The sequence below is a fragment of the Mytilus galloprovincialis genome, chromosome 5, assembly GCF_965363235.1.
Source record: "Mytilus galloprovincialis chromosome 5, xbMytGall1.hap1.1, whole genome shotgun sequence".
Classification (NCBI taxonomy): domain Eukaryota; kingdom Metazoa; phylum Mollusca; class Bivalvia; order Mytilida; family Mytilidae; genus Mytilus; species Mytilus galloprovincialis.
The window spans coordinates 82,729,996-82,748,074 of NC_134842.1; the positions used below are offsets into that span (position 1 = coordinate 82,729,996).

General features: G+C 31.7%; 1 protein-coding gene and 1 long non-coding RNA gene across 2 annotated transcripts in view; both read left to right on the forward strand.

The window, feature by feature from the left end:
- The window catches only part of LOC143076527 (GPN-loop GTPase 1-like), a 44,608-nt gene that overhangs the window by 12,675 nt on the left and 13,854 nt on the right, over positions 1-18,079 (forward strand). The window contains exons 4-11 of the mRNA XM_076252351.1: positions 751-817; positions 1,676-1,713; positions 2,322-2,400; positions 3,068-3,208; positions 3,959-4,105; positions 4,859-4,941; positions 5,801-5,907; positions 7,927-8,013. Of these exons, the coding sequence (XP_076108466.1) occupies positions 751-817; positions 1,676-1,713; positions 2,322-2,400; positions 3,068-3,208; positions 3,959-4,105; positions 4,859-4,941; positions 5,801-5,907; positions 7,927-8,013 (749 nt within the window). The remainder of the gene's footprint in view (positions 1-750; positions 818-1,675; positions 1,714-2,321; positions 2,401-3,067; positions 3,209-3,958; positions 4,106-4,858; positions 4,942-5,800; positions 5,908-7,926; positions 8,014-18,079) is intronic.
- On the forward strand, positions 9,677-12,294 carry LOC143076526 (uncharacterized). Its single transcript, XR_012978681.1, has 2 exons — positions 9,677-9,787; positions 11,325-12,294. It is a non-coding gene; the product is annotated as an uncharacterized LOC143076526 (long non-coding RNA).

Sequence of the window (18,079 nt, forward strand, 5' to 3'; positions counted from 1 at the left end):
CCCTCTTAAATTGATCTGAAATTGCACCACACTGGCACAAGGTTCAGTTCCACTAGTGGAATTTTGGGATTAATTTTGGGGGTAATTGCCCAAACAGTTCAGGAATTAGGGACCAAAAAGTGTCTAAAACAAGCATTTTTCTAGTTTCATTTATTCTGTGTCAGAAACCTATAATGTGTCAATTATTTAATTACAATCCAAATTCACACCTATTAAATGAAGCTTGAATATTGTGTCCATTTTTGCCCCAACAGTTCATGGTTGGACCTCTGTGGTTGTATCAATCTGCGTTCAATGAAGCACATTTTAAGCTCACCTGGCCCAATTGATCCCCTAAGGAGTTATTGCCCTTCATAGTCAATTTTTAACAAATTTCAAAAAAATTGTAGATTTTCACTAACATTTTCCACTGAAACTACTGGGCCAAGTTCATTAAAGATAGAGATAATTGTAAGCAGCAAGAATGTTAAGTAAAGTAAGATCTACAAACACATCACCATCACCAAAACACAATTTTGTCATGAATCCATCTGTGTCCTTTGTTTAATATTCACATAGACTAAGGTGAGCGACACAGGCTCTTTAGAGCCTCTAGTTTGTTTTACTATCAGCTGTCTTATAAACTTTTGGTTGTGAGTATTCCTTGTCAAAATTGTTCAAGAAATAATAAAACATGCTCAACCACCGCATGAATAAAGTTTGTCTCTTAAATGTTTTTACCTGAGTGAATTTTCTTTAACAAATATCAAGGTATTCTTTAGGACCAAATGGAGGGATAGTGACTTCACTTAACTTATTTGCTACAAGATTTGATCAGGTGAGAATGTTCATATCATATTTATGATAAGTTGTGGATTTATATGTGGTATTTGTCTTGTTTTAGTTCTCAACCATATACCATACATTCATCATGTTCATGTGACATTAAGAATTTTATAGGCAGTATAATAGATATAAAAAAAAGGTACAAATGAAACAATACTTAATGACTAAATTCTAAAACAAATGCTCATAGACTTTGCAGAAGTACTTCAACTGCTGATAAGTTTGATATTTAATGTTTATGTTAATGTCATGTTTAGAATTCATTAAAGATTTGATTAGTATGAATATAAGGAGATGTAGTGTATTTGTGTGTATACTCAGTGTATGTACACTGATCAGGTATAATGGTCAAATTGACTAACTATTCTATTTGCTTGGTTTTATTAAAGTTTTCACTTTAAATAATGATATATGCCAATGAGACAACTCTCCATTCAAGTCACAATTTGTCATGTTTAGGCCAAATAAAAGTATATGTGTGGTTCCAGTAACCCTACCGTCCTTACTTTTTCGGCTTTAAAATAGCCTACCCTAAAGATTTTATTGTCATTTTTCATTAAGCACTGTTAAAGTCAGAATGTTGCTCCCATAGACTCAATGTAAAAAAAAAACCATAAAATAAAAAAAAATCCCTACCTACCTACCCTAACTTTTTTTCAGATGTAACTGGAACCACACATACTTTTTTATTTGGCCTTACCATTAATACCTTGTTTACATACTTGGTTGAATTGATTAATTTGAACATACCAAAGATATTGACCATCACAATTACTGTTTATACATATTCTGTGTCAGATTTGTCATTGTTTTTTTGCTATTTATTCTAAATCGATTTCTATTCACTCAGGTCATGAAATTTGTTGATGAGAAAAGTTCAGAAACAGAGTAAGTACATTATTGGGAATAAAACAAACTTTTCTATTTTCAGATTATCAATTATTTTTAGATGAGAAAATTCAATTAAATGAAAAATGGCCCTTTCTTCATCTGCTATTGTTTGTAGAAATATTTTGTCCGTGCTGCTTAAATGTATTATGAACAACCATGTATAGATATAGGAAGATGTGGTGTGAGTGCCAATGAGACAACTCTCCATCCAAGTAACAATTTATAAAAGACAAACTTTATAGGTCAAGGTACGGCCTTCAACATGGAGCTTTGGCTCACACGAATAGCAAGCTATAAAGAGCCTGTTAAATTACACTTAAAGATATTATTGGTCTCATTTTGTGTTCAGAAACCGTAAGCTGTAATGCATATATTCAGATCCATATAGTGATATACTCACTAAAGAAATGTAACTTTTACAAATGCATGAAATGCAGAGATAAAATTACCACTTTTTAAATTTTATTTTGAATACTTTTTTATATACATGACTCAACATGTTTTTGAATAAGACATGTTTGATCGAATCGAACGATGTGATTTACATGATATAGTCATGTGACTGAGTGACATATTTCTGACTTTATTATATATTTTTTCTACAGATATATACTGTTGGACACACCAGGTCAGATTGAAGTATTTACCTGGTCAGCGTCCGGAACTATTATAACAGAAACATTAGTAAGTTTGAAGTATTAATAGGGTCAAATTAATCACAAAGCAAACAAATTTAGGAGTTATCCTTCAAATCTTTTTTTGCTTGATAGCAATGGCCATAAGTTCATAGTAGTGCTGTTGTTGTTGTTTTTGCTATTGAATAAGGAACAAAAATTATTTAAATTCAAATTGTATTATAATTTAAGAATAATGTGTACTGGCAAGATTAAACATACCTTTACACACAACCCACATTAAAACAGTGAACTTATGTGTTAATCAGCAAAAATATTGATACTGAGTAAACATGTATACAATTAAATATAAATTACAAACCATAGTAACATTGTGAAGTTTAAATTTTTAGATCCCGATTTTGTACTTCAGCATAATTTTATGTATTGTTTTTATCCTGATGATGATGCCAAGCACAGAAATATGTCGATCATTAAAATTTCTGCAGTAGTCCCTAAAGTGTTGTTGTTTAAAGACTCTCTACAAATCAAATATGAAGATAGATCATTTTTATATGTAAGGTAATGAAAATATTTGATTTAGCATTTCAAATTAATTCTAACTGTAAAAGATAACTATGTTTCATGTTTATTGATTCATCTGCAGTCTGCACCGAAATTTTAGACCTGCAATAACAAGAATAGCACTTACAGTGACATTTCTGATTTATTTTCAGGCGTCCTCTGTACCAACAGTTATAGTTTATTGTATGGATACATCCAGAAGTGTCAATCCTGTTACGTTTATGTCCAATATGTTATATGCCTGTAGTATACTGTATAAAACCAAGCTTCCTTTTATAGTTGTTATGAACAAAGTAAGTAGTCTTAAAGTAGGGGGTGTACATGGTGTAGTAGGTGTGTATTTCACATTCTGTCATGATTTTTAAAAAAGATAGACATTTGCAACTATGATTGTTCGAAAAACTTGAGATGAAGCAAGAGACACTTTTTAAGAAATTGATATAAAGTTTTCAAAGTCTTTTCATGGCTGAATGTTAGAACCATAAAAATAAAAGAAACATTAAATACTTTAAATTCAGAAATTATTTATAATGGGAATAATGGAACTGAGTGAGTAAAGCAATAATAAGTACTTGAATTCTGATAACTGAAATGTTGATCAGTATGCAATTTTTTCTCCAAATTGCAATAATTAAACTCACATTTTTGTCCTTTCTTATAAAATCGCAATAATAAATAAATACATGCAATAATTTCTAAATTTGCATGTATAGTAGCTTTGGAACATTAAATTATTTTTCATCAGGAAACAGCATAAAAGACCACATAAACCAACAATCAACTCCTCCAACAAATAAACAATTTTACGGACAAACAAAGACAAACAACACATGGTCCAGATAACTATTCAATCACCATGCTGAATCATGAAACAAATATTAAAAATTATACTACAATAGATTAAATAACACTTTTCCTTACATAAAATCTGTTAAATCCTGTGTTTATTTCTATGTTATGTGTATAAAAAAAACATGAAGTTTCCTTTAGAAGAAAGATCACCTAAATCTGTATATTTAACAGTTTCCTCTTGATCTTTTCAGATAGATATTGTGAACAATAGTTTTGCAGTAGAATGGATGAGAGATTTTGAGACATTTCAAGAAGCTTTAGAACATGAGACATCATATGTTTCTAACTTAACAAGATCCATGAGTCTGGTGCTAGACGAGTTTTATAATAATTTACGGGTTTGTTCTTTATTCATGTTAAAGAATGATATATAACCAGTGTAACCTGCCTAATATTCCAACATCCTGCTTTAACCGACACATTTTCATGGTCCTAAAATATGCATTTCCTTGCAGTAAAACCTGAGTATTTCTACACCCTGCTTAATCTGACATTTTTTTCTGTGTGTGTGTCCGATTAGGCAAGTTCCACTGTAAAAGCTACTTCTATGGAAATCAGCATAATTTAAATATTTAAATTTTTAAACTTATGTGATTATATCATGGTTATTTCAACCTCAGTTTGGCTCAGTGGTCTGAATGCGTGCCTGACTGAGATTATTGTTTTGTACCATTTCAAATTCTACCGCTATATAAATGGACTTGTATAAGCAGTTTTGTTGCTGAAGGTAGATGGTTCTCACTAGATACTCTTAGTTTCATCAAAGCAGTAAAAACTTGCCCTCATGGTCAGTGCTGAGATTTGACTTACAAAACCAAATCAATCAGTCATCTACATTCATTACATACTTTTATGGATAAATTCATTATTCTTGTCAAGCTTAAAATAAAAATTATGGCAGATCATGGATACCAAAATTGTTTGTAGATATAAGTTTAGTAATTTCATAGGGTTGTAAAAGAGTTGACCGCCCGAACCTTTTTAGAATGAAGTGGTTCAGCGCTTCATACAAAATGTACTTTGGTGGCTTTTACACCCCAATTAATTTACAGAAAGAAGCATTCAATTCTTAAATAATATGTTTATTTCAGAATGTTGGTGTGTCTTCAGTGACAGGTGAAGGTATAGAGGAATTCTTTAAACTAGTAGATGATGCTGCTGAAGAGTATGAAAGGTACAGTTTACACTAAGATTTCAAGTGAAAAATCACTACTGAAGAGTATATAAGGTACACTAAGATTTCAAGTGAGAAATTACTACTGAAGAGTATATAAGGTACACTACGATTTCAAGTGAAAAATCACTACTGAAGAGTATATAAGGTACACTTAAGATTTCAAGTGAAAAATCACTACTGAAGAGTATATAAGGTACACTAAGATTTCAAGTGAAATGTCACTACTAATTACAGAATTAAAGGTACAGTAAACACTAGGTTTTCAATTGAAAAATCACTGCTGAAGATTGTGATAGGTACAGGTGCAGTTTACACTAGGATTAAGTGAAAAATCACTTCTGAAGAGTATGAAAGGTAGAGTTTACACTAGGGTTTCAAGTCAAAAATCACTTCTGAAGAATATGAAAGGTACAGCTTACACTCGGTTTTCAATTGAAAAATCACTGCTGAAGAGTATGAAAGGTACAGTTTACACTTGGTTTTCAAGTGAAAAATCACTCTTCCTGGTGATGACTGATTCACTATGAAATATAGTGATATTTAGTAATATCACTCTGATTTACAGCTGAGTATCAATACTGAGATTGTGATATAGAACCCTGCATGTGGACAGGTGTGTTTGATTTCTATTGTAATTGATCAGGATTGATAGTTTTCCTGCCAAAGGTCAGATGTAACCTTTTTTGTAGAATTTGACATCCTCTACCTATAAAAAACATCTGCCATGATTTGCTGAAAGCAGCTTTCAAGACAGATAATCTATTAATCTTATATGGCATTTGGAATACCAAGAGTTTTATTTGACTCAAGTCCCCGATTATAAATATTTACTAAAAATAGATATTATTGTTTATAGGGATTACAGACCACAATATGAAAAATTAAAACGAGAGAAAGAAGAAGAGAAACAAAAACAAACACAAGAACAATTGTCACAGTTAAACAAAGATATGGCGGAAAAAGGTAAAAATAATATTATGTTATCATGTAAACAGTTATTAAAGTTACAAGAAACCTAAGACTTTTTACTGCACAACACACTTAACCCTTTCAACGCTACACAAAAAAATAGAAAAATGGCTGCTGCTGCTGCATTTTTTTTGTGTTCATTCATTAGAACAGTATATTCCTTTTCAGACTGCTGTATCTTTTTTATTATAAGAGATACAGAAAAGGTTATTGCATGAAAAATGCTCAGGAGAGTATGAACTGTAATGTTAGGCAGTTATTTGAGTAAAATTTTTATCAGGTTACCTGCATTTTCAGGTAATTAACAGGTAAAAGGTGTAATTTATTACATTTGTGTTGAATTTTGAATAAAAACTACTTTTAGTCTTCATCTATTTAGTTTTTTTATCTGCCATACAATAAAGTAGACACCAATTGCTCGATTCCGTAGCGTATTGCACCATACACAACGTATTATGTAATCATGGCACAAATCAGTGGCTCCGTCCTCAAAATTTTCAGTCAACCTCCATTTCCCCCCTTTTTCTACGTCTCGTAATGATCGATCAAATCATATTTCCCACACGAATTGAATGTAATAAACACATTGAGATAACAAGAAACCTTTTAACTAATCCTTGTCGTCAGTTTCGCCATAGAAATGCTGAAATATTTCCATATTTACAGCTTCGTTTCCGATTTCCGCCATTTGCATTTGTCAAAATATTTGTTTTTATTTTCCTTCAATTTTCCTTCTACTGCATGATTTTACAATAAAAATTGCCGGGATTTCAAGCGCAATTGAGACCTTGCATATCATCGATTCATACAAGGAAAAATTAGAGAGGACCCGAATGAAAACCGAATGGTTTAAGAGTCCTTATGAAAAATCCGTTGTCATCGCGGCATATGCCGCGAATAGCAGTGGCGGACGGCTTATGTCATCGCGGCATATGCCGTGTTTAGCGTTGAAAGGGTTAAGAGAGAATTGAACACATGAGCTAATCTCTTTGAGGTGGTCTCAAAGTATTAGACAATTTATAACTTGTATGTGAACTAAATGCTATTAATTTACTGGTATTTCAAGTGTTGTGGTTAAATTGATATTTTTCATTGGTTTCAATTTTCTTAGACTGGGAGTATATATATTGTATTTTGGTGAATAAATTCATATAACAAGTCTTCATGATATTTGTACACTTTAAATAGTGGTCCATTTTATATAGCCACAAAATCAAGGAAATTGAGTATCACATGAAACATAAAGCATCCACAATATAAATGTGTTTATATCACCTGGATATGAGATAGCAATTACAGGTAACTTATAAGGTACAATTATCTTAAAAAAGATATGAGATTCTGTGTAACAATTTTTTTACTATTTATAAAACCAGTGCAGGTATATTTATTGGATGAGTTATATGTATATCACTGTTAAACATGTATGAGTGACAAAAGTCGAATAGATTTATAGATTATCGTTGGTCAAATCAATGATATTGATTTTCTAGCTTGAGCCTGGATGGCAAAAGGTGAAAAGCAATCTAGTTGAAATGACAAATGATAATCTGTTAATTCCTATTTTACCTATGACGACGTTGTTAATTTCATTGACAACTGCACCCATGCCCTTAATTTCTAGTGATAATTTATCATATAACTCTTCTGTACTGAAAAAGGAAATTATCAATTAATTCCCTTCCAGAGCACCTGATTTCACTCCCGGTTTTTAGTGGAGTTCATGTTGTTTCTTATTTATTGATAACTGTTGATGTAAATGTCCTTTGGTTTTTTTAGTCTTTGTTTACTCCTTGGTTTTGATTGTTATTGTCTTTGTAACATCAAAGGAAAACTTCATAAAATAGCATTAAGTAATTAGAAATATATAAGGCATAAGTTTACATTTATCATTATTACAGATATTAAATATGACAAAGTAATATTGATTACTCTTTTACAGGTAATTTTTAAAAAGTACTGGTATACATAACACTTGGATATGAAACATATCTATATATATCTATTTTACAGGTAAATTAAGTACTGGTATCACAATAACACCTGGATGTCAAGACGAAGATAGTGATGAGGAATTACAATGTACTATGGAAGAAGAAGGTCAGTATTATAAATATAATTCAAGCTCAAAGTTCATAAGTGTCCTAAGTTAGGACACTTATCATTGGTTGTCTTATGTCACATGCCTGTCCCAATTCAGGAGCCTTGTCATTAGATGTCTTTCATCACATGTCTATCCTAAGTCAGGAACCTTGTCATTGGTTGTCTTTTATCACAAGTCAGCCCTATGTCAGCAACCTTGCCATTGGTTGTCTTATGTCACATGCCTGTCCAAGTTGGGAACCTTGTCATTCTCCTGTAATATATCAGCATGCAATTTGTAAAATTTGGTTCTATTTATTGCAGAACTGTGACATTTGATTTATTAACAACAACTGCAGACTCTTGTCTATTCAAAACATGAAATATAGACACCTGTCACTAGTAGCACGATTTCAGTCTGAAACGGTCATTTTGGTCTGATCGTATCTTAATTGACTGGATTTACCGCTAGAGGAAAACGTCAAGATTTGTCAGATCGTTCAGTCTCCATTCGGATCGATAGTCTCATTAGGTAAATTAGTCCCGTTAAGGCATGTCAAGATATTTAAGACTGTATCTTCTAGCGAGCTGTTTAGATCCGTTAAGACCGTGTCAGACCAAAACAGACCATGGATACAAACTGACATCAAGATGTTGTCAGACCGTGTCCAGTCGTGTTCAGATTTTAATAATTTGGACACAAAACGAGTGAAACTTTCCCATTATTTATCAGGGGTTGCTCCCCTTTCAAGAATAAAATAAAACTGTGAAAGAAGACGATTTTTTTAACTGAAAGTCTACCACGTCCCCTTAATCATGTTATTTAAATAAAACAAATATTCAATTTTAATTCTAACTTCTTCCTATTTAATTATTTAACACTGTTTTATAATTATATAAATAAAAAAAGTAGCTCAAAGTCATACTGCTGCACAAATCGCCGCGAATTGACTAAAAAAAATCAACAGATTGCCGAAATAATATTTGATTATTGAATATAAGCACCTGAACCTTTATATTTAATGGTTTACAAGTGATTGCAATACGTTTTATATGCAATTACAGACTGCCGTACGTGGTGAAGAATTTGTCATTCATTTTTACACCCTTATTTAATAATAACGGATGTCGGCCGTGAACACTTGAAATTATCTTTTATGTTACCTATATAAATTGCATTTGAGTAAATTTGAGGCAGGGAAAAAAATATATAGATATAACTCTGTCTTTTATCGTTTTCTGTTTATTGTCATGACATTGTCCGTTAACTTTATTTTTGCCAGACTCATGCGTTTGACTTTCCATCTTTATTTTTTAATGTGTCTATAATTCGAGAGCCTTTTGTAAAAAAAAACTACATACCAGAAGCCTTCGTTAAAAAATAAAATTTGAATATTATAGCAGAAAAAGGCTTATAAATTCATTCAAATTTATATTTGAAATAGGATAAATAATCAAGAAAATGTTTATAAATACGTCAGACACTGTACTTAAAGTACATTTAAAGACCAGGTTACATATATATTACATGCATACAGCATAATAAAGCTGGTTTAATTTGAATGACTATCCATTAGGGACATTTTTCGACGATAATTAATCAAATCTGACAAGTTTAATTAAAAACGGAAAATAATTCTTCGCCCGTAAACGATTTAACGTTACCGTACCCTCTTTGTTGTGTGTGTCGGCAGTGTCAGCGCTTCTAATAGCTAACTTATTTTACATAAAATCGTTGACATGGTAGAAGGAAACTATAGTACAATATAAGCTGAGCTGGAAATTGCAATTGGTGAGTAGAAATGAATATTTTAATACATGTCTATCAGAATAATCATTGATTATGGATCATCACCCAAGAATTTGAAGGAAAAATGTTCACATTTGTTAAATTTGTGCATACAGGTATGAATCGACGTTCCAATACTCCACACTCTTGGATAGTAGCCTGTTCAAAGACAAAGTAAGAATTTGGGCTTGTTAAAAAATTGTTCCTGTGATTGGACCCCCCCCCCTTTTTCATGTTTTTTGGAAGATCAATGCATGATTTAAAAAGTTACATATAAACTAGTATGGTTTAAACCTCCTTTTAAAAATGGCGGGATCCACCCCTGTTTATTGCCTAACATGCATTGACATGTGGGGTATTCACAATGGTATGGTTGTGCGGGATGGCCTATACAACAGTTACAAGACCTAAACCCCTGATCGAGTAATCCTATATATTGTATGTTAACATGGTTAATGTATTGATAACTGTCACGTCCTAAATTTGCATGAAATATTTGTCACTTTTTTTTATTAACCAATAACCAACCAATCTTCAGATGTTACCATGTAGTCCGAGACAAGCTTGTCTGGCAAAACAGCCGTTTGGACGTCAGAGTAATCTCAGACTAGTTACGACGATGATATACCTATTTATATAGCCACTGGTGGGTGATGTACAATAATTATAATTTGTCACATATGTGTTATGAATACCTTCAACATGTTCAAGGCTTGGGTTTATATATATGCAATAACCTCAAAATTGCCCGGGGCAAAAAAAAGAGTATATTGATATTGTGCCCTGACATGCCTGATTCCAAATGATGAGACGACATTGCGTCCTTAACAATAATTTTTAACACTTTTCATCTTTTGTGATAAGAAATTTAAGATTTTACCGGGTATGATTCATTATTTTGTTATAAATGATTTGTTATGCTCTAAATTTTGTAGAACTTAAATATATGTTATAACAAGAAAAAGAAATTATGTTGAAATTTTTATTTTTATCTTTTGTATATTAATTATTATTCACTGTCATGACTGTCATGACTAAATAAAAATTAGATCCCACGCATGCGCGGCATAGTTACTGTAAATAAGTGCCGGACACGTTATCATCAGTATGTTGATGGATTATAAAGAAGAAGAAGAATCTTATAAATACTATTTGCTTTGTCACCATGTCACGTTGGTAGTAATATTCAACAAATTCTATTTTAAAATAAAAAAGTATTATAAATTGATCACAACAAGTATAGTGCTATACAATGCTATAGCCTCTATTAGACAGTAACCCTTCAATGAAGTATACACCTAAGAAAACATTGATGTAGAAAGAGAGAACATTTTGTTTTAGAAATAGAACCTCAAAAAAGGGTTTTATTCTTCTTCTCATAAGGGACTTATCAATTAAATTGTATTAGTCATAAATTCATTTCTTTACATCATTAAACTTTGTTGTCAAGCAAATTATGATTGCTAGTTTTTCTTGTAGATAAATTATACAAGTTTATATATAATAAATACTTTATTCTTAATGTATGCTTTTTTTGTAGATAAGATATCACATTGGTTTGAGCATGATTCCCAGCCAGATTATGAAGCGGCATATATCATGTATATCAATGTATATATAGGAAATATATAGTGTCACTAAGTTACTCTCATATGGTACCTCATTTGTACCTGTAGCTATAAATTGTGAAATGGTGGATTCATTCCTAATTTTGTGTTACTTATTGGTTTGGAAATAACGTTGATAGAGCTAACAGCATTATGTCATGATGTACAGTTGATGGGATGATCTGATTGGACAAAAAGAGAATTGTGAATTGAACAAATAGCAAACTTACAATTCATAGAAAAAATGTAGGAAATACAATGTACTACATTACTTGGTGACAGAGCATACCTTTGATATATATATATATATATATATTTGAAATAAGTAATATTAACAATTTGAAATAAAGAGAATTTAAAGTTTTCTAGGAATATTAGTAGTGCATCATATCTTAATTCCATGATTATCTTGGATAGTTATATCATTAAGAATAGAAAATTGGAATAATGGAAATTTCTAGTTTCAGTGAATATCAATCATTGTCAATACTAAACGTGCAGCATCATGATCATACATCATCTGATTCACCTTGGATAATTATTCATTTGAAATAAGAATTTGGATATAATAAGAGTTTCTATGCTGCCATTGCTATTGTTGGCTACATGTACCACCAGGGAGTGTTAAACCTCCTTTACTTTCCATGAGGGTCTGTCACGGTCCATCACTATTGGTTAGTGTCATATATATGCATGATGATGGAAGTTTTTACCAACCTAGACAAGCTTTAGTTTACAGCCCTGGCATGGTTGTTGGTTAGAGTCGAATGACAGCTTGCTGTATAGTTATAATAGTCTGAATGTATCTACATGTATTTTAATAATCTTCTAAATTACTGTTCATTCTGAAACTGGCATTTTATAATAGTAGTCAAACATATTAAACAATACATGTACTTCAAAGTATCATTTTATTTTGTCTCGCCTTACACAAAAGTCATGAAAGTTGGTTGTATACAAGAAATTTGTATTACAGTCTTGGGGTGATGATGTAAGCTATTTTTTAGAGCTTTACATTTTAAAAGCTAAAAGAGCTGGATGTTTCTTGTCTTGTATTCAGATGCTAGTAGGTAATTAATATGTTATGATGTTTCAGTTTGCCATTATATGTACATTGCACCTGACCCCATTTTCATGGTTCAATGACTGCATGTAAAATATACTGTTACTTAATCTATGAAATGCTCTTTTATACTGTATATTTTATATATGTAATTGGATACATTTTATTGTATATGAGTATCTTGAAAGATCTACTTGTCTATCAGGTTGGGTTGACCTGACCTTGACCTTCATGGATAATTTAAGTGATTAAGGTTATTTCAGTTTGATACAATGTTAACATGGTTAGGTTTGTTTCTCAGTTTATACTTCCTAATCATGCTAATAAAATTGACACTGGAAATGGGGAATGTGCCAAAAAAGACAACAACCCAACTTCAGAGCAGACAATAGCCGAAGGTCATCAATGTTTCTCATAAGCTATAAGCTACATTGTACATGTATAGGATCACTACTTTTGGAATAATTATGGAATAAATGTAAGTTGTACATGTTTGACATTTTTGAATGGCTTATTTCATCTGACAATGACACCATTTTCATGGTTTTTATGTTTAGTCTTTTTCTCTGTTTCTATGGTTACTATAAACGTTTAACCATAAATTTGGGGTATGGAAGAACTGTGAAATTCAAAAATTCATGAAATTCATGAAATTATCTGTCCTATATCTGTCTGGCATGGTTATTTTGACTGGACTTCATTTTAATGGATTATTGATAATGTAAAGTTTATGTGATACTTATAGACTAGTAAAATCTTCTTATTTCAGAATTTCAATAAAAAGATCATGAATAAGTCCACATTTAAAAGAATGTCTGTTTCCCATCCCAGGGGGCTTATTTTTTACCTGGGTGTGGGGAGGGGAAACAAACAATTTTTATTTTGGCCTAAGGAGATATGGTGAGACGACTATCAACCATTTAAACCATGTAGACCAAGTGATTTACTTGTTAGTCACTATATAATAGGTCACTGCACACCCTTCAACAATGACCAAAAACTAAAACTTTATAATGAGCACCCTATAAAAGGTTCAGCCTGTAATGAGGCATCTGACACAGTTAATGTAAAATATTCAGACGAAAAACCCAACAGTGATGACAATTTGATTTATTATACCATACCCTCCCCCCCTCCCTTGAAGTTAAATGTCTAATCCCTTGGTGTACTAATATGAATAGTATTTTACTGGAAATGTTTCGGAAAATAGATATTGATGCTAACGTAAATATTTTATCCAATAAAAAGACAGGAAATAAGTCGGTGAACCAAAAAGTTCAAATCTAATTGAAAATGAAAGTGCCCATGAACTCACTGATCATGCACGAGTGATTCTATTCATAAAAAGTGTCCGTGTAACAATTAAGAAGAGTCTGTGTATCATCGAAAAAGAGTCTGTGTAACACCCCTTAATGTACTGTTTTTCTATAGCTCTGCAAGGGGGGGGGGGGGGTCAAAGTCGTTCAAAGGTCACTGTACGGCCTTTAACAATGAGCAAAATCCATACAGCATTCTAGTACGGCCATTGGCGGATTCAGAGGGGGGCGTAGAGGGCGTACGCCCCCCCTTTGCGCGGCCTTTTTTTTGGAAAATTATTAATCAGACTAGACTTAGTGAACTTTGCCATTTCCCGAGTATTTAATTTTTATACGACAATTCTTTACTTATCAATATATTTTTCGCTGGTATTTACTGATTGTCAAAGTCATGTGATTTGCTATGGTGGAGTTGACCAGTGCGTTGAAAAAACGGCACACGGTCATTTTGAAATTCAAATTACAGTAATACACATTGCTTAGGCTGAGGATGTCATGACAATCAGGAAATCTTCAAAGCGACACAGGATTGAGCAAGAACGTATTGACTTCTATTTCACTATTCTACCAAACAGAAAGTAATATTAAGAGGCAATGTCAGAGAGCACCAGGCAGGACTGTTCAACTAAAAAAAATTAATTTGGTCAAAAATATATTTTACCCTTTCAGTATAACATACTGACCGGGAATATATAAATTTTTTTTTAATTTTTTGTGAATTTGACTTTTTTTTTCATGAAATTCAATATAAGCGCTCAAACTGCGAATTTTCATTGAAATGTATGGGGGAAAAGCCAGTTTCTAACCGTTTTCAATGATCAATCATAGGAGAAAAACAGCCTTTATGACTAAACTACCTATATGAAAGTCTAGTACTATGTTGGTGTAAAAAATAATGAAAATAAAATTTTTGGTATCTTTTTGATTTTTTTCAAAAAATAAGGTAAAAAAATGCTAAAATAAGGAAAATTGAGAAAATTGAGAAATGCCAGTTTCTAATCGTTTTCAATGATCCATCATTGGAGAAAAACAGCCCTTCTGACTAAACTACCTATATGGAAGTTTAGAACTATGTTGGTGTAAAAAATAATGAAAATAAAATTTTTGGTATCTTTTTGATTTTTTTCAAAAAGTAAGGTAAAAAAATGCTAAAATAAGGAAAATTGAGAAAATTGAGAAATGCCAGTTTCTAATCGTTTTCAATGATCCATCATTGGAGAAAAACAGCCTTTATGACTTAACTATCTATATGGAAGTCTAGTACTATGTTGGTGTAAAAAATAATGAAAATAAAATTTTTGGTATCTTTCTGATTTTTTTCAAAAAGTAAGGTAAAAAAATGCTAAAATAAGGAAAATTGGGAATTGCCAGTTTCTAACCGTTTTCAATGATCCATCATTGGAGAAAAACAGCCTTTATGACTTAACTATCTATATGGAAGTCTAGTACTATGTTTGTGTAAAAAATAATGAGAATAAAATTTTTGGTATCTTTTTGATTTTTTTCAAGAAATAAGGTAAAAAAATGCTAAAATAGGGAAAATTGAGAAAATTTGAGAAAAGCCGTTTTTTGACCGTTTTCAATTATCCATCACCAGAGGAAAACAACACTTATGACTTAACTACTGATATGGAAGTCTAGTACTAAGTTGGTTTAAAAAAATAATGAAAGTACAATTTTTGGTATCTTTTTTACTCTTTTTCAAACAATTCAGTAAAAAAATGCAAAAAATAAGGAAACTTGTAATATTGAGAAAATTATGCTTTGGCAAACCAACATGGTATTACATGGATTAAGTTGCAAAATACCATAAACTTTTGCATCTTTATTGTATTTATTATGTTTTAGTGATAGTTTTTGATGAAAAAAATTAAAGACAAAAAGTTGTAGTCTTGTCGCCACTTTGTTCCTTTGGTTGCCATAGGCATAGCAACCATAAAATGTACACTATTCATTTCATGTAGGCCTTTTTTGTACAAATTTTCACCATGAAAGTAATTAGTTGGAAGATGCAAGACAATTCTCATTGAATTGGCAATTAGATCATAAGTCAATGCCACAGATACAACAATACAATTTTTGCTGTACTTTGACCTTTGACCTCAAAATAAAAAGATGACTTTTGTTTACAATTTTGTGTCGGGAGCACGATCTGTTTGCCCTTTGACAAAATCTTTTGATATTAGGAACATGTGTGCAGCACCTCAAGACAATCTGTTGTGTTCCAAGGACCATCATCCCCAAATTCACCAAACCTTCCTTTTGGGGTATTGAACCATGTGAACCTTATAACAAAATTTCATAGAAATCCATTAATTTAAACTAAAGTTATTGTCCGGAAACCAATGTGTCTTCAGACAACAACAATGACAACATCATACCATTATACATTCCTAAAAATTGCTTGCGGTCGAAAATAATAAATGATTAGATCCTCATTTCTCAACCTTATATATTCTTAACTCCCAACTGGCATGACCATCATAACCATGGATCTTGTCCATTTACATATATTTTTTTTTTGGGGGGGGGGGGGGGGGGGGTGGAGGATTTCAAATCAAGAACGAACACCACATGAATACATTAGTACATGCACGTATATAATTGATAGTGACAAAATCTACAAATAAGCATGCTCTTGGTTTTTGCAAAATCAAATATGATATGCAGAGTGGTTTAGTTCTTTATTGAAGGCTGTACCTATTACTATAAACTTTTACATTGTATGGTCTCTTAATGGAGAGTTGTCTGATTACAATTATGCAGAGGCGGATTTAGGGGGGGGCAGGGGGGCTTATAAAGGGAATCACTGAAGCGTGACTGGAGCGGGCCCCCCTTAGGTCAGTCGGTGGGCCCCCTCTTATGAACATTTCTGGATCCGCCACTGTTATACTACATCTTCTGATTTTTATTGTGTTCCATAGCAGTTTCTTCAAAACCTTTGGAAATAGAAGCACCGTTTATCTTCATCACTTGGTTTGTATAAAAGTCAGAATAATGACAACAGAGAATTTTTACCATACGTCACAATGATTATGGCCTAAAGAGAACTATGATAGGTACATGTAGCCGTGAAATTGGCAATCATATCAAATCTCCTTTTTTAATAAGACGGATAACTTGGCCTGATTAAATGTGACATATACTTAGCTACAGTGTTAACATAACAATTAGTTTATTCTGTTTATTAATTCAATCCATAAATTTTGATCAAGATTCAAATGCATGTACTGCACAAAACAAAAAATAACAAGGGCATACTACATTGATACTTATATTAAAGTTTATTTTTTTTTGGTGTACATATTTCTAAATAGCACAGAAATGTTAACACAATTATTTAAAAAAAAATACATTTTTTGACTTATCATTTCCTTTTAACAGATTTGTTTTAATATAAATTGATCCCATTTTCTGTTAATCTGTAATAATCATGATAATTTGGAACTTATTTTATCAACACATATACATCTTTTTAGAAATTCATATAAACCCTTGCTTAACATAAATGACATGTATAAATATTTGCCTATAAACACATGAAACATGATAAATATCTAAATAGTTTCAAAAAAATTTGAAATATTCTTTCAGACACCCAGTAATATTTTAAAAGATAAAGATCCATAAACAACTAAGTTGATATTCTTAAAATTGTCCTCTATCAAAATTGTCATTTTCAATATTGAGGTCTCTCAATTACTGAAGTAACTTCCAAAATATTACCAAAAGTCAAACATATACATAACTAGAGGCTCCAAAGAGCCTGTGTCGCTCACCTTGGTCTATGTGAATATTAAACAAAGGACACAGATGGATTTATGACAAAATTGTGTTTTGGTGATGGGGATGTGTTTGTAGATCTTAATTTTCTAAACATTCTTGCTGCTTACAATTATCTCTATCTATAATGAACTTGGCCCAATAGCTTCAAAGGAGAATGTTAGTGAAAATTTACAAATTTTACGAAAATTGGTACGCCGGGTCACCGGACACAATTTTTAAACAAAATACTCCAATGATGATTGTGGCCAAGTTTGGTTTTATTTGTCCCAGTAGTTTCAGAGGAGAAGATTTTTCAAAAAGATTACCAAGATTTATGAAAAATGGTTAAAAATTGACTATAAAGGGCAATAACTCCTTAGGGGGTCAATTGACCATTTTGGTCATGGTGACTTATTTGTAGATTTTACTTTGCTGAACATTTTAGCTGTTTACAGTTTATCTCTATCTATAATAATATTCAAGAAAATAACCAAAAACAGCAAAATTTCCTTAAAATTACCAATTCAGGGGCAGCAACCTAACA